This window comes from Raphanus sativus, chromosome 5 (assembly GCF_000801105.2).
Source record: "Raphanus sativus cultivar WK10039 chromosome 5, ASM80110v3, whole genome shotgun sequence".
NCBI lineage: Eukaryota > Viridiplantae > Streptophyta > Magnoliopsida > Brassicales > Brassicaceae > Raphanus > Raphanus sativus.
Window position 1 is genome coordinate 24,479,407 of NC_079515.1, and position 24,767 is coordinate 24,504,173.

The 24,767-nt window shown below is 35.6% G+C and overlaps 2 protein-coding genes across 2 annotated transcripts; one reads left to right on the top strand and one right to left on the bottom strand.

The window, feature by feature from the left end:
- Positions 1 to 10,436: 10,436 nt before the first annotated feature.
- On the top strand, positions 10,437 to 22,912 carry LOC108861573 (TATA-binding protein-associated factor BTAF1). The gene is made up of 29 exons (XM_018635474.2): positions 10,437 to 10,587; positions 10,832 to 10,982; positions 11,087 to 11,181; positions 12,049 to 12,266; positions 12,370 to 12,424; positions 12,864 to 12,945; positions 13,195 to 13,529; positions 13,856 to 13,955; positions 14,049 to 14,646; positions 14,804 to 14,936; positions 15,044 to 15,112; positions 15,359 to 15,570; positions 15,699 to 15,939; positions 16,188 to 16,361; positions 16,944 to 17,369; positions 17,436 to 17,885; positions 18,024 to 18,143; positions 18,211 to 18,675; positions 18,871 to 19,409; positions 19,783 to 20,275; positions 20,358 to 20,426; positions 20,541 to 20,645; positions 20,761 to 20,991; positions 21,104 to 21,367; positions 21,470 to 21,519; positions 21,715 to 21,824; positions 21,923 to 22,005; positions 22,094 to 22,306; positions 22,398 to 22,912. The coding sequence occupies exons 2-29, from the start codon at positions 10,928 to 10,930 to the stop codon at positions 22,557 to 22,559; spliced, it is 6,147 nt and encodes a 2,048-aa protein (XP_018490976.1). The 5' UTR covers positions 10,437 to 10,587; positions 10,832 to 10,927; the 3' UTR covers positions 22,560 to 22,912.
- Positions 22,913 to 23,046: 134 nt separating this feature from the next.
- LOC108861575 (uncharacterized) lies at positions 23,047 to 24,767 on the bottom strand. Its single transcript, XM_018635475.2, has 3 exons — positions 23,836 to 24,767; positions 23,604 to 23,752; positions 23,047 to 23,517 (listed from the first exon to the last, which is right to left on the bottom strand). The coding sequence occupies exons 1-3, from the start codon at positions 24,521 to 24,523 to the stop codon at positions 23,257 to 23,259; spliced, it is 1,098 nt and encodes a 365-aa protein (XP_018490977.1). The 5' UTR covers positions 24,524 to 24,767; the 3' UTR covers positions 23,047 to 23,256.

Below are 24,767 nucleotides of genomic sequence, written 5' to 3' on the forward strand. Positions count from 1 at the left end.
AATTTATTTTTAATTTACTTATATGACTTATTTTTGTTATTTTAAATATGACTAAATTTTAGAAGAGTCTAAATAATTATAACCCGTAATATGATTTTATTTATTTAAACCGAAGCTAAACTTATTTTACACTGATTTTTTTTAATTTAAATGAAATATTTTATATCTTCAACAATACTCTTGTATTGAAAAATTCATTTGTGCGTTTCAGAACATTTTCTATAATTTCCTAAATTTCACCAACTCAACAAAACTAACTCTTATAAAATGCACATAATCATATATAATGAAAGATACCTAATAATATAAAATATTTTGGGTACTTTGATTACCTAATGGAGTCGGAACCGTATTCAAACAGAGACTCATGGGTCCAAAAAGTACTATATGTGATATCTATAATACTAAAGCAGATGCGTGTTTATGAATCTACCCCTGAAATTTCTAAATAATTACAAAAATTACTTGTATTTTTTTCCAGCATTATTGCAACCAATCAAAAGTCATTACTTTAAAATTACATTAAAGAATATTTAATATAATTCAATTCTTAGCTTTTTTGAAAATTTTGTTTCCTAAAATGTTTGCACCATATTTTTTATTAAATTTAGTTTATGTGACTTAATTTTTATTTTAAATGAAACTATTTTTTAAGGAGTTGAGATAATTCATACCCGTATTATGATTTTTGTTGATTTAATCATTTGTTATTTTCAACTTGATTTTATTTTGAGGTTTTATTTAATAAATGCTTTCAAATAATTAATAATGTGAAATATTTTTTGAAAAAATATGGTGCAAACATTTTAGGAAACAAAATTTTCAAAAAGCTAAGAATTGAATTATATTAAATATTCTTTAATGTAATTTTAAAGTAATGACTTTTGATTGGTTGCAATAATGCTGGAAAAAAATACAAGTAATTTTTGTAATTATTTAGAAATTTCAGGGGTAGATTCATAAACACGCATCTGCTTTAGTATTATAGATATCACATATAGTACTTTTTGGACCCATGAGTCTCTGTTTGAATACGGTTCCGACTCCATTAGGTAATCAAAGTACCCAAAATATTTTATATTATTAGGTATCTTTCATTATATATGATTATGTGCATTTTATAAGAGTTAGTTTTGTTGAGTTGGTGAAATTTAGGATTTGCTTAACAGATTTTTGGGTAATTTAATATTTTAAAAATTTATATTAAATAATAAAATTTAAATTAATTAATATATATAATTTTATGTAACAGACACCTTTTTAAAGTGTTTTTTGTGAATCCTTGTTTTGTAAAAATTTGGTCTAAATATTGTAGGTATATTATTGAGTATATGAATTATTTTTGAAAATGGATATTTATTTTGAGCATATGATTCGTAAAATCTTTTTTTTTTGATTTCTGAAGATTTCACATTAAATCAAAGTTTTTGTAAGGGTAAGCTGAAAAATCGAAATAAATGTTTTTGGATAAACATGTTGAAGAATAATGATAATTCCATAGAGATAGCTATTTGTTAAATTTCTAGATTGTATTGTAATCTCAAATCTAAAATTTCCTTAAATTTTGAAATCATATTTTTTGAAAGATTTCATTAATAACCGGTGGAGATTTGCTTCTGATTTTTTTTTTTTCGTTTCTCCTTCTTTGTCGTCTTTCCATATGACCCGTTTTCAATTAGACTAATAAGAATTGTTTTTTAAACAGACTGATTCGTGACTCAACTCATTAACAATCAGACATTATTACTATATTTCACCACATGGCACTTATTATGTGTTGTAAAACGTGAAGCAAAAACTGCAAGATGATGAAAACTAACAGAGTGTTGCAAATATAATCTCCAGAACTCACATAAACATTCAACCAAAGAAAAAATTTCACAGAAGCATGAATACATCTTCCATGGTGGTTCATCAAAACATTAAAAATATAGACTATCAGACTCATGTTTAAGACTTTAGTGTTGTTTATGTTGTTTATTAGAAGAATGTCTTACGTTATGTAGAAAATAATAGTCATAACACAACACGTATATTTAGATGGATGTGTTGACCAATTCTAATCGGACATAAATTTTGGTTAATATAATAGGGTTAATTATTAATATTTGGTTGTATATAATAGATTAGAACAAAAATGAATAGGTGCAACAACCTTTATAAGTAGATTTTTTCAAAATGATTCTCTTTTAATAGTATAGATAATTAAATTTTCTAATTCAAGTATAACACATTAAAATTAAAATACTAACTCAAAATATTAAACTAACTTATGATTAGTAATATTTTGTGTTATGCTCATAGCTCAAACTTAATCAATTATAGATCGTGCCACCAATCAAAACCACAATTTTAAATTTAGAAATCAATTGAACTAGAAAAACAAATTAAATAAAAAGTAGCAAACACTAGAGAAAAAAATAGTTTTGGATTTGAACACATAACAAACAAATTGACTATTAACGTCGTTCCATTCGATTATCGTTTGTTCTTTTGAATAATCGTTTTAGAGATTGAGGTAGAGCTTTTCCATGTGTTTCTTCGTATTGATGAGCATAACTCACCCTTTAATGACTTTATCTTTGGTTTTATTGCAATGTTTCTCTTTACGTTCTACCGTTTCTAATTTTTTTTTTTAGCTTATAAACTTTGATGCTCATTGAGCTTTTATAATATAACTAGATTCTGATCCGCCCTTCAAAGGGCGGGTATATTTTTTCTTTATAATCATATTCGTATATAATAAAGAATTAGTAGTAAGAGGTTTTAATAATTATATTGAATTTGTGATGGTACATAACTAAACACTTGCGTTATAGCCATCTTACACATTAATTTTAAACTTTATTCCAAAATAGTTATTAATTTTTTCCAAGATAGTTATTATTTTTTAAATAACAAAGTATAGTTACAATTTTAGGTAGGTGTCTTTTTGCATTTATTAGCATTAATGAGTTATTAATGTAATTAGCTAATAATATCCATACTTGAAAACCGACATAATTTCGACTTGGAACCGTTATAAAAATCAGGATTTCCAACCCGATTAAGATATGACCTATATACTTGAACATGTTTTAAAATTCTATATTCGAAAAATTGATACCATATCAGATCGCAACAAAAAACGAATGAGTATTCAAAATATATATGTATATTTGTATGTACATATATATATGTGTAAAACTTTTACAATACAATAAATATGACCTATTTAATTTAAATCTTATAGGATTACTCATTTTGAACCTGACAATTATATTGATCTTAGAGTAATGCCTTTTTGGAGTAATAATTTCTTTATTTGCTCATAACTGCATTTTTTACCATTTTGCAGTAAATTATGCAGTTGAGTTGGAGATTTATAACACCTTTCTAAACCTATTTAAATATTTTTAATATTTTTTTTTTAAAAGATAAAAAATATTTCAAATGTATTTTCTTTAAAATTGTTTAAATTAAAATTTTAAACAGTTGAGAAAATGTGTGATATTTTTTTTAATATCATACATCTATCAACTATTGTTAATTGGACACATTCCTAATTTAATCAGATTAAAAATTGTTTTTAAATGAACTCAAATTAACTGAATATACCAAGAGAAAGTTTTTAAAGAGACGTCAGAGGATTAAGAGTGAGAAGATTTTATCTTAAACTGTTTTTTTTATATAAACTATAAAAATTGTCATATATATACTGTGTTTTGTAATTTTATATGTAATCTGAAAAACCTTGTGGTTTGGTTTGCATCGGCGTCTGATTATGTCCCATGGTTTACTGAATTAATAAGTAATAGATTCTGACCCGTCTTTAACAGGGCGGATATATTTTTTGTTTTATTTTTTTGAGAATTATTTTTATATTTGTATTTTTTTGTAATTATATTTATATTTAATATTAATTTAATCTACTATAATTTTTGGTAACTATATTAAATTTATAAAGTTTCATTACTATTCTCTTATACCATAAGCACTTCTGAAATTATTTTTAAATCTTATTAACAGAAGTTACAACATGTTATATTTTCTTAGCAGTTACCTAACATAATTAATCAAGTATATTTTAATCGAATAACCTATTTAAAACCCGTAAACCTAAATAAGTTATATAAATAATTATTTCTATTATAAATCCACTTAAACCTTATTAAACTCTCTTTTTAACATCATGTGCTTTTGTTAATTGATAAATTTAATGTATGTGCCATATTTAAAATTTAAATAAATTAATGTATGGTCGAATAAATCATAATTTCTTGAGCTGTGATGTAAGTTATGATGTCCTATTGCGATAATGATTTTTGTAGAAAATATCAAATTTTATTATAATTAAATGTTATACTGCAATAGTCGGTGAAGATAGTATATATTTTCTTTCGTAAAAGGTGAAAAAATGCCTCTCGGTGAAAATAGTATCTATTGGTCAAATCAATGTGGAACCTACCCAGAAGTTGGATCTCAAATCCCATTAAGTCCAGCCTATATACTCGAAAATATTGATTGCGATGTTTTCATTTTAGATCCAAATCCGGGATAAAAAAGGTAAATTTAGTGATCCTCATATAATCCAGCTCAAATTTAGGATTACTTATAAAATTATATTTTAGAACTCCATAAAATCCAATTAAAAACTTCAAAAGTTCGTCATTGATATGTGATCTGGCAATGGTTGACCCGATAAAAACCTAGATAAATCTAATAAACTTTTAAAAAATTCAACTTAAATTTAATTTCATAATAATAATTATTTACTAATTTATAGGCAAAATCCTAATTTGGTAGATAAATTAGTCAAATAATTTGTAATTCATGAAATTGAAATAAAGTCTAGTTATATTTTGATATGTATAGAGAATATGACAGTTATGGTAATAAGATATTCTGGTCTAGTGGTCGTGGAAGGGATTATATGGTAACTGCTCTCTTGTTCGAACTTGTATGTTTCTTTTTTGTTTTGATTTTTTTTATTAATGGTACAATCTATCTTATTAAAACAGAATCATTATGTTGGACCTAACATTTATTTTGTAAGTTTTTAAATTAAATACACCTTCATACTTTATAGTTAAACCTACATTAAATCACTAATGTTCCTTTCTTTATACTACTATCCATGTTTCAAAACAATATACTTATTTCTTTATACTACTATCAATGTTTCCAAACAATATATTTTTATACTACTATCAATGTTTCCAAACAATACAATAATTAATCTTAGTTATTTTATATATATCATTCTCTTTAAAATTTTGTAGAAACGTTATAATTTCATAAATTGTAAAATAATGAACTTTAAAATTTGGATTATAAGATTACAAATTATGAAACTATTACAATTTAAATCCAATTAGATTACATATCGGTCATCCATCAGTTCAATCGGTTAGTCTCGGGTTTTAGTGATTTTTTTTAATATGTATATTTTAAAAACCTAAATTGAATTGTCAGATCTCCGGATTAACCGGTATAATCACAATCGGGTTGAATTTAAAAACACTGATTTAAATGCAAAAATATTTTAAATACACACTCTTTAAAAATTACCAAAATATTTGTTAAATTATTAGTGAAATTTTTTCATCGTAAAATATTCCGCGCTTCCAAAGCGCGGGTCAAAATCTAGTTGTAATTAAACTGTCTTCCTCCTCAAGACAGCTTTTAAGTTTCCTGCAACTTTTTATATCGTAACAATGACTATGACTTAGCCTTTTTCTTATTGTTTTTCATCAAATATACAGATCTGGTAGCCAGTATTCGATTGCAATGATTCAAAATAGAAAAAATGAATTGTTTTGATAAACTGGGTTATGGAGATATTTGAAATTCCAGTGGCTGTTTTTAATAATCTGGGTATAAAAGGATGAGTTGAGGAGAAATCAATCACGTATCCTTTGATACACGAAAAAGGTAAATACATAAATCCAACCGTTTTAATAAAGAAAAACGTAACTGCTCGTAGTTAGATAGAAAATCGCTTTATATTAAATAGATTAATATATAATTATGTAAAAGTTGGAATTTTTTAAATGGACACAACTAATATCAATTAGACATGTTGAAGAATTAATAGAATAGACTAGTTGAACAAAAAGAAAAACAATTCGACAAAATCTAGTTACTGAATGAAGATGGACACACATCACAAATGCAGTTTATATACTCTTTCTAGAGAACAAATTATAGTAAACGATAACATCCATATATCCTTGTTGAATAAAGCAAATATGTTGTTTAATTTATAAATACATGGAGCTATTTTTACTTAAATTAAATTTCCACATTATGTGTTTCAAAATTTATTAAACAGTAGAGAATAAAAAACTAAATCTGATCTTTCTTTTAACTAATTGCATTAATCGACCATATTGGCAACTATGTTATTGTAAAATCCATTATCATCATGATGTTTTAAAATTTTGTCGACAATATTTCCAAGCTTATTATAATCATTAAGAACCATTCGAACCGAGCGACACTACATATAAAAGCCAGCACCATTATATGTTATTAATTTCAAGCATGCATAATCAATACTATGAAAATGTAAAGGTTATCATACTTATCCAATAACTGATGAAATGGGGATGGAGAATTACAATGTTGATGTGGATTGGAGGAGGTTGGAAAACAATTTTGAAGAATCGTAAACGATATCGACTCGATGAATCAAAATCAAGTGAAGAAAACGAAGAAAAAAGATAAAGAAAATAAAAAGACGTTTATTGTTGAATATTTTGTAGATTTTTGATTCCATACTGAATTAGCTATTCTGAAATTATGATTAATATTTTATTAGATTCAAAACTGAATGTTCAACGTAGCTATACTATATCTACATTGTAACAGGGAGGATAAATCCAACCTAGAAACCCACCAAGGATCGAAGATTGGTGAATCAAAGCCCATGAGAGGATCACTGAGGAAGAAGGATCATCTCTAGAACAAGGATTTCAATGGTGATGATGTATGAAAATAATGATATGATGATGACGATAGAGAGAGACAGAGTTAAAGGAAGAAGATAAAGCTTATGTTTTTGATTGATTCTCTAAAATGGTGGTAAGACCAGAACATATAGTTTGATTGAACCGACAAACCGGTAAATGAACAAACCAGCATAACCGAAAGTAAATCATAATAACTAAACCAGAGTGGTATAGCTTTAAGCTGTCACAATACTCCCTTCTTCAGAGCATCCTTGCCCTCAAGGATGAGTGATGAGTAGCTGCTCCAGCAATCCATGTTGTGGAATAATACCTCAAGTGGTCTAGGAGAATGATACCATTCGTAAGTGAAGACTGAAGCCAAAGAGTATCCAAGTATATATCTCTGTCCATTTCGTCCTTCACAGCCATAATAACTCCAGCCAAGTAGACCCACAATTTCGGTTGGTAACTTCTCTGCATCTTATGTCTCACAACCACAAGATCATTCCCCTGTGCCTTGCTTCCCACGAGGTCTACAGAAGATATATCTTGATCTGGGGGATTTTCTTTCCACTGAGTAAGGAGTACAGAGAAACCATAGTCTCGGTTCTGATCTGCTAAGAGAATCATCACACAAATGCCAAGCAAAAACCTGCAAACTGAACTGCACTCTTTCACAAACGTAGCAATGGAGATCTCTGTCATGTTCTTCTCAGCAACCAGAGTGTGTCTATCACTGCATAAGGTTAAACTCCTAGCAACGACCAACAATATCACAAGCTCTTCCAAAGCTACATATATTTTGGCCACCACATCTCCTGAGAAGCTGTTCGTATCCCTCTTAACACCATCGTCAACACTCCATAGCTTCTTCTTTTCTCTTATATGAGCCTGTCTTGCATACTTATTTCCTTCAACCTCTATTGAATAGCTAAGAGACTTCCATGTACTCGCCAATAATCCACCTGGCTCCCACACATTATCAATATGAGACCTTTGATCAAGAGACTTTGAGCATTTCCTTAGAGCACCACAATTACTTCTCTTTTCTACCAAAAGATTAATGGCAACAGCATCAAATAATATCTTGGAGGCTGAACAACAGTCATCCACTGATATTCCAGCTGTGGCACCAACAGTAAAACCCAAACCAGAATATGATACATAGAAAGAGTCAGGTTCCGAATGAGAGTACGTCTGCCTCTTTTGTGTTGCATTCAGTGCAGTCTCTGTATCAATTTCTCTGCAATCTTCATGTAAAAACAACCACAAGAGTTTTGAATATCTTGCTACTGCAGCTGTGAAAGTAATGTTGTTGTCGTGCCTAGCATGAATCATAAGTCTTGCACTGACAAACAAATCTCGAGTTCCCTTCACCAGTGGCCCGAACTTCATTGGACTTGTCAGTAAGTTCTTCTCATCAAGCTCCTTACTCTCTAAAGTATTAAACTTGAACCGATGATGCATCCAGAAACCTATTCTTACTGCTGCTTCAAACTTCATGCTGTGAAAATCCATACCAACAAAGAGCTTCACCACATTATCCAGCTTTGATTTAACGCCAATTTCTTGTAAACAAGATAGCAATTGCACTTCTGTCTTGTGAAGCTTCTGAGTTACCTGCAACATGTCATCCTGACTGTACTGTTTCTCTCGCCAGTAACACTGAACTGCTTTAGTTGATAACCCACCAGGTTCCCATACTTGACCTTGATCAATGAGAATGATCATCTGCTTCTTACACTTCCAGCCATAGGTTTCAAATCCACCAGGCTCCCATACACGTTGATCCTTTTGAGATTGACAAGGCTGGCTTATTTTCATACGCAGAACACATATCTCTTTGATATGATGCATCTGACCATGTAGAACTGCTTCAGTTTGAAGCATTCCTCGATCTGGGTTGACCAGAAATCCACCTGGTTCCCATACACGATCCACCTTTTGAGTATGGTCGCCCACCATCTGTTCGATCTTATTACCAAGAGAGAAACTCATGTTTTCTTCTGCATCACTTCTGTTTTGAGCTTTCTTTTGACCTGTGGTGTTAACAATCTGTAAATCTGAGGTCAAACCCTTCAACGATTCAGAGAACGAGTGTAGCTTCATGACAGTTTCAGTTACAGAGTTGGAGTCAACGAAGCTTTCTTCAACGATGGGCTCCCGGTCATCTTCCGTAACGATGGGTTCTTCTTCATCACCTTCAGACACGAGAATCTTCACCCCTTTGTGCTTCAAATCGTGGTGACCAGGTGTATCAAAATCTTCACAAAATATGCATAACCCATTTGACATCCTGTTATAGATCTCCTCACATGAGTATTTCACAGGAATATTACCTTTGGTTCTGCCCTTTCCATGGACCATGTCTGGAGGACCAGGAGGCTTCTTTGGCAGCGGAGAAGTAACTGAAGAAGTAAAAAACGGAGCTTGGCGTCCAAATCCGTCATGAAACCACTCTATTTTTGAATTTTTAACCACATTAACTTCCTGTTGTTTTTGGCCCACCATGTGCTCGACGAAATTACCCAGAGGGTTCTCGAAGTTTCCGGAGATTTCTCGACCACCAGAAGCCTTGCTTGCTAGCATCTGATGAGAAGATATCATGGAGGCTGATGCTGAGTCATCTAATTTCTTCAAATCGTTTCTTGCTTCACGGATTATGCTGAGCATCTCACGAACAATTTCTGGAGACAGATTCACCTTGGCCATAGATTTTTTTTTTTTTTTTTCTGAGTCTGAAGCTCGAAAGCTCTGATACCAATGTAACAGGGAGGATAAATCCAACCTAGAAACCCACCGAGGATCCGAAGATTGGTGAATCAAAGCCCATGAGAAGATCACTGAGGAAGAAGGATCATCTCTAGAACAAGGATTTCAATGGTGATGATGTATGAAAATAATGATATGATGATGACGATAGAGAGAGACAGAGTTAAAGGAAGAAGATAAAGCTTATGTTTTTGATTGATTCTCTAAAATGGTCGTAAGACCAGAACATATAGTTTGATTGAACCGACAAACCGGTAAATGAATAAACCAACATAACCGAAAGTAAATCATAATAACTAAACCAGAGTGGTATAGCTTTAAGCTGTCACATACATGTGGTATAAGCTTTGACCAATTAAAAGAGATAAACCAAGATATGTACAGTATATCAACTTATGAATATCTACATTGTAATATACATATGCTCATTCATCTTCGAATATTTAATCTCAAATATAGCATGTATATCAACGTTGGTTGGTTTGTTCAAAAAAAAAAAATTCAACATTGGTTGGTTTGATGAAGAAGACCATTATTGATACTTCTGGTTTGTAGATAGATCTAATTTTTTCAATAAACTTTTATCAATCTTCTAATATTCATAATTTTTTTTATAGATTTCTGTTTTTATTTTATTTTTAATTAATTAATTTTGGTCATAGTTACGAGAAGAACGGTTTTATTCCCAACGAAAGAAAAAATAACGGGCTTTCCCCATTTGTTGTTATTTTTTATTTATTTTAATTAATTGTTTTTTGCAATTTTTTTTTTGTTCGAGAGGCTAAAAGAAAAAGACGAGGAGGAAGAAGAAGGAACCCAAGCAGGCATTATATATCAGCATAAGCATCCTCTTCTTCTCTTCACAACCTAGCAGCCTAACCAGGTATCCAAAAACCCTAATTTAACTTCCCTTTCCCCTTATGAATTTATATTTCCCTTTATCTCTCGAATTTTCCCTAGAAAATCACGAGGATGTGATGAAGATAGGAAACGCCTATCCCTAACAGATCGAATTACTATAAAAAGCTTTTCGATAATTCTAATTTCGAAAATTCCTGATTTCGATTTTTCGTTTTCGCGATTCCGTGATGTGATTGATTTATCTGTATTGTGTGTGTGTTTTGTAGGGTTAGTTTTCGCAAAAGTGATTGGATGAGCTTGGATGTGGAAGTGAAGCCAACAAGAAGAGGTGCACTTTCGTCGTAGTCGTCACTGTGGCCATCATGGCTCAGCAACAACAATCTTCGCGACTCAGTCGTCTCCTTACATTGTTGGACAGTATCCTTTGATTTGCTTTTTCTTCGTTTTGATAATGTTAGCCTTCGTATCTTAATCTTCGAAGACTGTACATGTTCTCCTTGATTTGTATTTTCTCTTCTTAGCTGGTTCAACACAAACTACTCGGCTAACTGCAGCCAGGCAGATCGGAGACATTGCGAAGTCTCATCCTCAGGACTTGAGCTCTCTTTTGAGAAAGGTATTTCGTTTTCCTGATTTTCTCGGCTTTCTAGGAATTAAGATTTTGTATGGTTAGGGTATCTGATTACAGAGATATAGGGCTTTTTAATTGATTGTTATACTCATGCGAAACTAACTGAGATACCAGGGACACTGGCAGTGGAAGTTACCTTAATTTTCTTATGCCCTTCTCTTAGGAAGTAGTAGTTTTTTTCTTTCTAGACCTATACTATTCTGCCCAGTCTGCTCAGTATAGATGGGTATATAGATTAGAGTCGTTGATTCATATTAGTCGAGGATTTCAGAGATGATGAGTGTCCCCCCCTGTTCTATACGTTTACATCTTATGTAAACGTCACCTAATGTAAACATCACAAGTCCCTGCACGGCTGGAGAAAGTTTGTTGTATAGTATTATACACAACTATGATTCCTAGGAGCGTCTCCTAATGTTTGACACCTAGTTACATTACATATTTACTAGGCTGTTTTCTGCATTGTTTCAACATACCCACAGTAGGCAATTTGTCAACCCATACTGCTCCCAAAGGATGTTGGTGCATTAGATAAAAATTCTAATGGGATTTCAGAATGGGATCTTAAATAGGGCGACGACCTACCTATCAATTAGTTTCAGGATTTTACTCGCATTTCTAGACTGTCTATTATTAGATTGAAGCTCAAGCTTTGTTTTGACTTCTGATCTTGTGCATTAAATAATATTTCTACTCAGGCTAGGTTTTGTTTTCTCGAGAATATCTTATACTATACTCCCTCTTAGCATTATGGTTTAGTTTTACATCTTTCTCAACTGCTAAGTTGTTCGTTACATTAGCTTTTCCTATTTGTTCCTTTGGTCTAACTCTATTTTTTTTTTCGGGGATTAGGTTTTGCATTACCTCCGTAGTAAAAAGTGGGATACGAGGGTTGCTGCTGCTCATGCTATTGGTGCCATTGTCCTGAATGTCAAGCATACTTCATTGAGTGAACTCTTAAATTCTTTGGCAACAAAGTTGGCTGAGGCCGGGTTATCTGGTAATGTAGATGAAGTGGTGGCTTCAGGCAATCTACAGTCCAAACTTCTAGAAAATGCTCCCTTCAGAAGGTTAAATAGATTTGTTACCCGATACATAGTTTTTTTATGTCTTCGTCATGTTTAGGTTGCCTGGTTTCTTTTGATGTCTCTAATTTTTGGCATGTGCTAACAGCTTCGAGATGAATAAGGTTTTAGAGTTTGGCGCTTTGTTGGCATCTGGCGGACAGGTAATTGTATAATTTACTATTGTTTATCTGTCTAGGTCAGTCTGTATGATTGCAGCTGATTTATCTCTGGTGTAATAGCTTCACCGATGTCTCGTCTTTAGGCCTAGGAAAAGATCTTTGTGGAAATTACATTATATTGACTTTTTTTATTGCGGATCACATCCTTAGCATGATCGAAATTATAATTTTCCACCAAAATATTCTTTGTTATCTGCACTCTGTTTGTAGCTAAAGGAAACTAAGTGCTTTCTCAACACAATTACTTGATGCGACATCATAGCTTGCTCTCATTTGTTTGCTCCCTTTATCCCAACCTGTTTTTTCCTAACATTTCTGTTTTGTTTCACGAGATACATCGCAGTTCCTTTGGTACAAACAAACATAAATTCAGCTATACCCAAATTATTAGCTCTTTACAGAGAAACTCTTTTTGTTGCAGGAGTACGACATTTTGAATGACAATTCCAAGAATCCAAGGGACCGAGTGGCCCGTCAGAAAAAGAATCTCCGGCGACGTCTAGGTCAGTGTTTCCTTGCGCTTGTCTTCTTTTTTGTTGATCAATAACCATGGGGAAGTGTAACGAATGATCCAATCTAATGATTGTGACATTAATATATATGTGTGTGTATTTTGAAAATCCGGTTCGTCTAAGTATTATATCACTGCTATTAATTCTCTCATTCTTTGTAAAGCTGACTTGTAAACCTAAATATCGTTTGTTTTACTTGATTGATGCATCTGATTAGACTTCTGACAATAAATGGAACAGGTTTGGACATGTGCGAGCAGTTTATGGATGTCAATGAAATGATTGGAGATGAGGATTTGATTGAGCAGAAGTCCAATGTTCCTGCGAATGGAGTTGGAAACAGATTATACGCAAACTATTCTCAACATCACATTCAACAATTTGTTTCAAGAATGGTTCCTCGTGCCACTCATAGGAGGCCAAGCGCAAGGGAATTAAATCTACTGAAACGTAAAGCAAAAATAAGCTCAAAAGATCAAGCTAAAGTCAACTGCGAAGGAGCAGATGTTGAGATGTCATCATCTCATGCCTCAACCTCAAAAAGAACTTTGTCTGACTCAATGGACTCTAACAAGGTATTTGGATACATCATACTTGTAATGAAGGATAACCAACTTGTAGAATTTGGTTGTAGAACGTTAGGATGGGGCATACAACCAATTTGAAGACTCAGGAGTTCATTGATATGCTATCCTAGGATTCAATTCTCTTTAGTGTGTAATCTCTATAGCCCACACATTCTCTGAAAATAGAAACGCAGTTATCAAACTTTGTCTTAGTAATAAATGTCAAGCTGCGTGAGGAATTTTTCCTGATTTCACTTATTAAGCACTTCTTGATTTCAGCAGACCATATTTCATACTTTCTTGTTTCTTATGCATATGCTACTGGAAAATCTTAGGCAAACATTGGTAACGAAGATGATATGGAGCTTGATGCGGATGGAAGATGGCCTTTTCACAGCTTTGCTGAGCAACTTATTCTTGACATGTTTGACCCTGGTAAGGTTGATGTACTAGTGTTGTATGATTTCACTTTGTTTCTCACTCATTGAAGTCGAGTAAAGTTGACTTATTATCTGATAATATGGTCAGCATGGGAGATCCGTCATGGCAGTGTAATGGCTCTGAGAGAAATATTAATGCTTCATGGTGGTTCTGCTGGAGTGTCAACAGAAGAGTTTAGCTCGGATAATGGGTTTGATTTGAAAGAAGATTTGACTAAAATAACGCGAGAGAAAGAAATCGACTTGAATGTGCAGTTTTCAGTAAATGAGCTGGAGCCACTTCGGAAAAGACCTAAGATTGAGGATCCATCAAAATCATTTATCGGTAACACGGTTTTGGAAGTTATGAAGAATGACTATGACAATAGTGTTAAGGATGAAGAAGTTGAGTTTTTACTGCCACCAGTGAAGGTCAATGGTCAAATTAACTTTGGTTCTACCAAGGCGGAACCTGAATCTTCTATTGATGACTCATTATGTCAGTCTGATAGAAATCATGTTGCGGAGGTTAGCAATCACGTTGAAGATAAGAGTTTTGTTGAGAAACCCCTCCTACCTAATAAGAATCAGGAAGAAAATATTGAAGTGTTGGATTTGGTTAAACAAGCTAGGCATTCTTGGATCAAAAATTTTGAATTTCTCCAGGATTGCACCATTCGTTTCTTATGTGTGCTTTCACTTGACCGGTAAGTCTTTGATACTCAATCATGGATTTCTTTTCCAGTATTAGTTGTTTTTGTTTCATAGCATCTTGGGTAGCACGGTTATTTATTAACCTTCCCATTCTAACTGAGATTTGGTTGGGCATTTCTAAGTTGGACGTTATCTTTCCCACTATTGCAGTTTTGGAGATTATATTTCTGATCAGGTTGTTGCTCCTGTGCGGGAAGCTTGTGCCCAAGCACTTGGTGCTACTTTCAAATACATGAGTCCCTCGTTGATTTATGAGACATTAAATATCTTGCTTCAGATGCAGGTAAATGTTTAATTTCTCTTTTTGAAGTCATTTAAAACTAAGAAACTTGTTGCGGTCTCTGTACATTATAATACTGACCGGTAATTTTATCATATATATCTGTGTAGCGCCGGTCTGAATGGGAAATTCGTCATGGAAGTCTTTTGGGTATCAAGTACTTGGTTGCTGTACGACAGGTAAATCTCCCGTACATGAGAGCTACTTTTAAGAAGTTAACACATAGTAACACTGAAAAGGAACATATTTAGGGTCTTGTTTGCCGTTTCCGTGTCCGGAGGACTCTTGTTTTTAACATCATATTATGGGTAGTATTTTTAAGTGTAAGGTGTAGGGCACTTGATTTCTTGAGCCTTCCAGTTGTTTGTATATATGCATGTATTGACTGTTCTTTCTTATTCACTCCTGATTATTATGTTTTGCAGGAAATGCTCCAAGATTTACTTGGCCATATTCTTCCGGCGTGTAAAGCAGGGTTGGAGGATTCTGATGACGATGTTCGAGCGGTTGCCGCTGATGCTCTGATACCAGCAGCAGCCGCTATTGTTTCTTTGAGAGGACAGACATTACTTTCGATTGTCATGTTACTGTGGGATATCTTGCTTGAGTTGGATGACTTAAGTCCATCCACCAGCAGGTACGCTAGTGATAAAATTACACTCTCTCCTTCTCGCTATATATATATATGGTTAAATCTTTATTTTTCTTGGTATTGGGAGATTTCTGCAGAAGATCAATGTTGAACCATTATAATATTTCTTGCAGTGTTATGAACCTCTTGGCAGAGATCTATTCTCAAGATGACATGACACTGGTGATGCATGAGGAATTATCAGTTGGGGAGGGACAAAATGTTGATCTCAATGAAATGGCTCATGTCGAGAGTGTTAGAGAAAGAAGTGATGTTAAGGAAAGCCCTTATGCGTTATCTGGTTTAGCCCCTAGGCTGTGGCCATTTACGAGACACGACATCACATCAGTTCGATTTTCTGCTATTCGAACTCTGGTGGGTTTCTACTGTTTGTTCTACAGTCAAATCTCTCTCGATGCTTGCTGTCTATGTTTGTCACAACTTCCATAATTTACTTGCATCTTGTGCATTGAGTTTCTCGCCACTTGCAAAATTTACATGCATCTTGTGCCTTGAGTTTCCCTGGCTTATTATATAACAGACCTTTTTGATTACTTCAGAGTACAATTTTCCTGTATGTTCCTTTCTTATGCTTACCACTGGTTCCTAATTTTCTCTGACAGGAGCGACTACTTGAAGCTGGATGCAGAAAGAACATTTCGGAGCAGTCCAAAAGTTCTTTTTGGCCATCTTCTATTTTAGGGGACACCCTAAGAATCGTCTTTCAGAATCTTTTGCTTGAATCAAATGAGGAGATTCTGGAGTGTTCGGAAAGAGTGTGGAGGCTTTTAGTTCAGGTATCTAGCTGCAGAGTATTACTTTCTTTCAGTGCACCTATTTTTTAATGTTTTTCTACACCTTTTGAAATATAGATTTTCGTTCATGGTTTGCGTTGAACTTCAAATCGTAGAGTAGGTTTCCAATCTGCTTGGTGATATGTGTGGTGTTGCGTATCGAATTACTTGACATTAAATCACAGGATAGTTAGAATATGTTTGCATCTGAACCCTTATAGTAGCTGGATGTCTTTCGGCTTTTTTTAAGTTTACCCATAGCGGAAGTAATTAGACCACTTCCAACCCACCTATATAACTTTTCTATAAAATAGAGCAACTATGAAAATAGAGGTGGTAAGGAACACATTGGAGTGAAACCCATCCGGTTCCTCTATTTCCGGAGGAAAGTTATACAGTTGGGTTGGAGATGCTGTTAATGGCAGATTGGTACATGTCGGACCGGATGCGCTAAACTTGTTGCTGATTGCTTACGAATTTGGGTCATGTAATATAGTCACCTGAAAACATGTAATTTTGTAACTTTTTACGACAGCTTTATTTTTCGTATTTGGCCCCCGATCTCTTATTTCTCTTCATGTTCAGTGCCCAGTGGAAGATTTAGAAGAAGCTGCAAAGTCATACATGGCTTCGTGGATAGAACTTGCAGCTACTCCTTATGGCTCAACATTGGATGCTACAAAGATGTTTTGGCCAGTAGCTCCCCCTCGTATGAGTCATTTCAAAGCTGCTGCTAAGATGAAAGCTGTCCAACTTGGGAATGAAGCTTCCAGCACTCTGGGATTTGATTATGCAAGGAGTTTTGCTTCCCTTGGAAAAAATGAAGATGCTTCTGCCAAGTCCACTAAAATTATCGTTGGCTCTGATATGGAGATGTCAGTGACTCGCACCCGAGTAGTTACAGCATCTGCGTTAGGTATCCTTGCATCCCGATTGAGCGATCGTTCAATGCAGTTTGTGGTAGATCCACTGAGTAGTACTCTTACTTCCTTGTCCGGTGTTCAACGCCAGGTATGCTCTCTCGCTCTCTCATTAGACGCATGTTGCATGTTTTGAACTAATCCTCTGGCTTTGCAGGTTGCTTCGGTTGTACTTATCTCTTGGTTCAGAGAAATTAAATGCAAGGTCCCTTCCCCTTCTGATGGAAGTGGAAGTTTGCCTGGTTTTCCTACTCCTCTTAAAAAATGGATGCTAGACTTGTTAGCTTGCTCAGACCCTGCATGCCCCACTAAAAATACACTTCATCCTTATACTGAGCTATCAAGAACATACACTAAAATGAGGAACGAAGCTTCTCAGTTGTTACATACAGTCGAAACCTACCATTGTTTTGATAAGTTATTATCGACGACTAAACTCAATGTGGATAGCTTGAGTGCTGATGAGACAATTGAATTTACGTCAACGCTAGCATTGTGGAATAAAGACAGTGTTGAAAATGAATCCTTAGAAAAGCAAGTTTTTGAAGATGTGGAGTCATCTAGGCAACAGCTATTAAGTACTGCTGGCTATTTAAAATGTGTTCAGGTACCTGGAATATGTTTTTGATATTTTTCATGTGTTTTTATATCTTTGGTCTGCTAGATTATCACAGGTCATGTAAATTAGCATTTTCGTTTTTGAGGTTGAAATTTTTTAACCCTTTTTTGGACGTAATTTTTGCAGAATAATCTACATATCACAGTCACCTCTCTCATCGCTGCTGCTGTTGTTTGGATGTCAGAATTTCCCTCTAAACTTAATCCAATAATCTTGCCTCTGATGGCTTCGATTAAAAGAGAGCAGGTAACAATTGAAATTAAATGTTTGTTTTCATATACGCTGAACCGAACACCGACTCTGCTGTTTTCAGGAACAAATACTACAACAGAAAGCCGCTGAGGCTCTAGCAGAACTTATTGCTTACTGCGTAGATCGGAAGCCTAGCCCTAATGACAAGTTAATCAAGAATATTTGTAGTTTGACGTGCATGGATCCTAGCGAAACACCTCAAGCTAGTATCATTAGGTCTATAGATATTGTTGATGATCTGGATTTCCTGTCCTCGCGAAGTAACGCAGGAAAACAGAAGGCAAAAGTAGTGTTGGCTGGTGGCGAAGACAGGTCTAACGTTGAGGGTTTTATCACCAGGAGAGGAGCTGAACTTGCACTGAAGCATTTAAGCATGAAATTTGGTGGTTCCTTGTTTGACAAGCTCCCTAAATTGTGGGAGTGCCTCACTGAGATTCTTGTTCCTGTAACTCCTGAAGATCAACAGAACTTTGACCTTAAAATAGAATCTGTCTCTGATCCACAAGTCTTGATAAACAACATTCAGGTACACCCAGTGAAGTGTTTTGCATAGTTATGATTTTTCAATTTCTTGCGGCAGTAGGGATGTTTTGTTCGAGTTATTTGAACGGTTCGTTTTAGAGATTGGGCATGATACCTCCTTTAGATATAACAATGACTCTTGTTTATTGAATATATGCAGAGCCGTAACTTGGTGTCTTTTATTTTATCTGTTTTTCAGGTTGTACGTTCCGTAGCACCAGTGATGGAAGAAACACTGAAACCTAGATTACTTAATCTCTTGCCATGTATTTTCAAATGCGTTCGCCATTCCCATGTTGCTGTTAGATTGGCTGCTTCTAGATGTGTTATGACAATGGCTAAATCGATGACAACAAATGTCATGGCAGCAGTAGTTGAAAATGCTATTCCAATGTTGGGAGATTTGACATGCATAAATGCCAGACAAGGCGCAGGAATGCTTATTGGTTTGCTTGTTCAAGGGCTGGGCGTGGAACTTGTTCCATATTCTCCTTTATTGGTTGTTCCCCTCCTGAGATGCATGAGTGATGTTGACAGTTCAGTCAGGCAGAGCGTGACACGTAGCTTTGCTGCCCTTGTACCTATGCTTCCGTTAGCTCGTGGGGTTCCCCCTCCTGTAGGGTTGAGCGAAGATCTATCCAGCAACGCAGAAGACGCCAAATTTTTGGAGCAGCTACTTGACAACTCCCATATAGATGATTACAAGCTTTGCACTGAGTTAAAAGTTACACTGAGAAGGTAATCTTCATAATCCAGATTAAATGAAAGCTGTTTATCTGTTGTGCCTTTCTCTGTGTCATTCAAGGTATCTGTACTTTTATATGATTTGGTCGTTTCACTGGCGTTCTTTCCCTTTTTGCCTTGGTATTCTCAGTTGCATCTATACAACATTGAGGGTGGTTTGTTAGCAATGGTAGGACATTACACCTATTGTTTTGTCAACCAGGGTAAATCTCAGGAAAACATTCTGGTGCTTAGCCCGGTCCTTGATTGATAGGATTATACGTATATTCAGCAACGTATATCAATTTTCTAAATTGCTGTAACTGAACTGAAAGAGAACTGTTTTTTTTAGAATGTTCTCGAATATTTATCAGTTTTCTGATTTCAGGTATCAGCAAGAAGGAATCAATTGGTTAGGATTCTTGAAACGTTTTAAGCTCCATGGAATTCTCTGCGATGATATGGGACTTGGTAAAACGCTTCAAGCATCTGCAATTGTGGCATCTGATGCAGCGGAGCGTCGTGGCTTAACAGATGAACCAGATGTTTTTCCATCTATAATTGTCTGCCCTTCAACACTAGTTGGCCACTGGGCGTTTGAAATTGAGAAGTATATCGACATTTCTCTGCTAAGCGTGTTACAGTATGTTGGCTCTGCCCAAGACCGCGTTTCTCTCCGTGAGCTGTTCAAGAACCACAATGTCATTATCACATCTTATGATGTGGTCCGCAAGGATGCTGATTATCTGACACAGTTCTCGTGGAACTATTGTATTCTGGATGAGGGCCACATTATTAAGAATGCGAAATCTAAAATTACTTCAGCAGTGAAACAGTTGAAAGCCCAACACCGGCTTATCCTTAGTGGAACGCCAATACAGGTTACATAGGAGTGCTTGACTTTCCAAAAAGTTTAATACATTTTGCTTTTATCTTCTTGACTGATAGTGTTTCCTTTTTCAGAACAATATCATCGAGCTGTGGTCCCTTTTTGACTTTTTAATGCCTGGATTTCTTGGAACAGAGAGACAGGTAAGCGCTTATTCATATTCCCTACCGCTATGTTGTTACAGATGATCAGTTTCCGGTGTCATTTTGGGATAATTTATGTTGTCATAAACGTGGATGTGTTTCTTTATCGCGCAGTTTCAAGCATCTTATGGAAAGCCGTTACTGGCTGCTAGAGATCCTAAATGCTCTGCCAAGGATGCTGAAGCGGGTGTACTGGCGATGGAAGCACTCCATAAGCAAGTAATGCCCGTTTCTAGAGTTAATATATTGCGTCTTTTGAATTTTTTTTCCTCTGTTGCATTTGTTCAAAACTTTATGGTTGCATTATTCCTGATAATATATTTGTATCACGTAGGTTATGCCATTCTTATTGCGGCGTACGAAAGAGGAAGTCCTCTCTGATCTGCCAGAAAAAATCATTCAGGACAGATACTGTGACCTCAGTCCTGTTCAGTTGAAGCTTTATGAGCAGTTTTCTGGTTCGCATGCTAAGCAAGAAATAACTAGTATCATAAAAGTTGATGGATCAGCAGATTCGGGCAATGTGGAAGTTGCGCCAACAAAAGCATCCACACACGTTTTCCAGGTACAATAATTTTGTGTCCTGCATTAAAGACAACATAACATTTATATCACTCGCTTCTCTAACATTTACAGTATGGAATAGACCTGATTTATGTTTGAGTTTTCTTTTCCAGGCGCTGCAGTACCTGCTTAAACTCTGCAGTCATCCGCTTCTTGTTCTTGGCGAAAAGGTTACAGAGCCGGTGGCTTCTGATTTGGCTGCAATGATAAATGGCTGTTCAGACATTATCACTGAGCTTCATAAAGTTCAACACTCGCCAAAGCTTGTTGCTCTTCAGGAAATTTTAGAAGAATGTGGTATAGGTTCTGATGCGTCTAGTTCAGATGGCACTCTAAGTGTTGGCCAGCATAGAGTTCTGATATTTGCACAGCACAAAGTAATTTCATATGGAATCTTGCACTTCTAATTTCATCCTTAGTTTCGTTATGTTTGTTTCCTTACAATTACGTCCAAGATCTAACCATGTTAATTCATGCAGGCTTTGCTGGACATCATTGAAAAAGACTTGTTTCAAGCCAACATGAAAAGGCGAGTTCAACTTGTGAATTTACGCTTTTTTATTATAACTATCTAGTTTATTCGACTATGTATTGTTTAAATGAAGTCGTAATATCTCAATTGTTTGTTGTGATTCCCATGTTCCTATCTTAATTTACTTATCCTTAAAACTGGCTTCTTCAGTATGATGCTTATCAGTTTATACCTTTTCTTTCTTGAAAGCAGCGTCACATATATGCGACTGGATGGTTCAGTTGTACCCGAGAAAAGGTTTGAGATCGTGAAGGCTTTTAATTCAGATCCCACAATTGATGTTCTACTTCTGACAACACATGGTATGCTTTTTCCACTTGGCAATGTAGTTGTTCTACAATCTAGAGTAGATGGTGTGACCAATTTGTAACTGAAAACAATTTATTACTACTCAATTCAGTTGGTGGACTTGGATTGAACCTGACCTCTGCTGACACGATTGTATTTATGGAGCATGATTGGAATCCTATGCGTGATCATCAGGTAAAATGGTTTTGAATTATATTTGGATTTGTTCTTGTAAGAAAGGAGGAAGAGCTTATCTCTTAATGTGAAACAAAAAATGTGGCAGGCGATGGATAGAGCGCATAGATTGGGACAGAAGAGAGTTGTAAATGTACACCGTCTCATAATGCGTGGCACACTGGAAGAAAAAGTGATGAGTCTCCAAAGATTCAAAGTATCGGTTGCCAATACGGTGATCAATGCTGAGAATGCTAGTATGAAGACAATGAACACTGATCAGTTGCTAGACTTATTTGCTTCAGCTGAAACTTCGAAAAAGGTAATAATGATAAACTTTTATTTTGACTGCAAGTATCTAAGATGAAGAAGCAGTTTTGGTATCCTCAATAACTGGGGTCTTGATTGTATAGGGTGGTGCGTCATCGAAGAAGGGATCAGAGGATAATGATCAGAGTGCTGGAACAGGGAAAGGAATGAAAGCAATTCTGGGAAACTTAGAGGAACTGTGGGATCAATCACAGTACACAGAAGAGTACAATCTTGGCCAATTCCTAGCTAAGCTAAACGGGTAATAATAGCCAAGTAACCAGGATTGTCTGTACATATATCTTTTCAGCTCGATTCAGAAAAAAAACCCAACATTTTTTGACACGTTCCAGAAGCTTTACATCTCCACTCGCTTTTCCTTCCACTCTATTTTCCTTCATTGGATTTGTTGTCAGTAATCTTTTGGATTCATAAAAGAGATTAGTTTTAACTTAATAAGAAGAAAAAAAAGAGAACAGATATTGGAGGTAGGAGAAAACACCTAGTCGTTAGTTTTTGGCAATACGACCGGTCTCTAATGTTTGTGACTGCCAATATAGCTTTTGTAGTGATTCTGAATCGTGTAAATACACTTTTTAACTTAGCTTTTCCCTCTGCTGTTTCAGCTTTTTATAGTTTAGTTAGTTTTATGTTTTGTCCTACTTTTCTGTCAGCTTGTTTTGTCGGTGCTCAAGTCTAGAGGCATAATAACTTTTAACAAGACAGGTAGAAAGAAAAAGCAATACTCTCGAGTAACTGACAAATCAATCGATGGTTCACATTGTTGAAAACTTAAAATGTGTGATAATTCACTCGACTCTAATGAGTTAATATAACATTTTTGTTTAACCTAGGAGAACAAAGAAAACAAACCAAGCCTGATCGACAATCTGAACTCTATTTACACCAAATACACTTTCACCAAACACGACAAAGAGTTTTTTAACAAAAGAAAAATATCAGTCAGTCAACAATGTCTCGTTGGGACATGAAAGAAGAGATAAGATCGGGATCAGCAAAGTCCATGAGCAAGTCAAGATACTGCATAGCTTCTTGAGGAGTGAGACCTTGGAGGAGGAAATCAAAGCCGTTAGTATGAGTCCCTCTCATAACTTCCAAGCTTTGATTCAACAGCTTCTTCTGCTTCTCTTTCCCCATCTCTGCAGCCTCCACCATCGGTAATAACTCCTTCTCTTCCTCTTCAAAATGTGCTTTACACATCATCTGTTTCAAACAAACACCAAACACCTCTGTAAGTTTTCATTTCAAAAGAAGAAAACAACAAGCGAAGAAGATCTGTTCTGTTAAACCTGTAATGATTTGAAACGAGAAGCAAGACTAAAGAGCTCCTCAGAACATATCCCAGAATCCATCACAACAATCGATTTGATATACTCTTTGATTCCGTTCATCATCGGTAACTCTCTCCCATGCTCTTCGGTCGCACTCTTACACATCCCTGCAACAAAATATTCCAAAACTTATAACAACAACACGAAACCAAACTCAATGTGTGAATCAAAACGAAACCTCTCTCTTTACCTCGATCAACAGATTCAAGAACAGGGAAGAGGATCCTCTCCTCCATCTGAGCGTGTTCCAGCATCACCTCCTGCAACTGCGTGTAGCTCCTCGCGAACTTCCTAATCTCCATCTTGGGCGTCCCCACGGACGGATCCACGGCTCTCCTCCCTCCACGTGCCGCTAGATCCTCCGACCATCTCAGCATCCTCTCCACGTGCCACGTCATGCTCCTGTGATGGAGCCAGATCGCCTTCACCACCGGCGGAGTCCCCTCGTCGAAGCCTTCTAGGTTGAACTTCCAGATCATCAGCCGAGGCTCCGGGAACTTGTCCTCGATGTGGCGGAGGAGCGCCTCCCGAGATCCCGACGTTTTCTCCGATCCGATTTGGATCGCCGGCTTTTGGTCTTCTCCTCCGGAGGAGGAAGGGATGAAGCGGAGGTTTACTCTCTTGTGGAGGAGAGCGAAGCGGAGGTACGAAGTAGTCAGACTGTTCGATGGTCCGTATAGTTTCACTGTGACGTTGGAGGTCGCCGTCGCCGTAGCTGTTGTTTCCCTCGGCGGAGCGATTGGGAGTTGCTGAGCTGGAAGGTGAGTATGTGCGGCGGCGGAGGGAGAGGATGCTACGACGCGGGGAGGTTTGACGGCGAGGTCAAGCGGAGAGATCTCGGCGGTGGATACAGAGGAAGTAGAGAAGCAGTTTCCCATTTTTTTTCTGAGACGGAATTGGAAGGAGGAGGAAAACGTGTGGGCGAAATTAAGAATCTAAAGAGAGACGAAGAGGAAAAAGCTAGAGGGAGAGGAGGAGTGAGGTGCAAGCAATTGGAGTGAGTGAGAGAAGAAGATGGATGAGATTGTTGAGAAGACAAAAGGTGTCACGCCATTATCACACTGACCAAAAGCTTAGGAAACATGAATTTTTATTCCTCTCCCCGATCATAGTGTTTCCCAA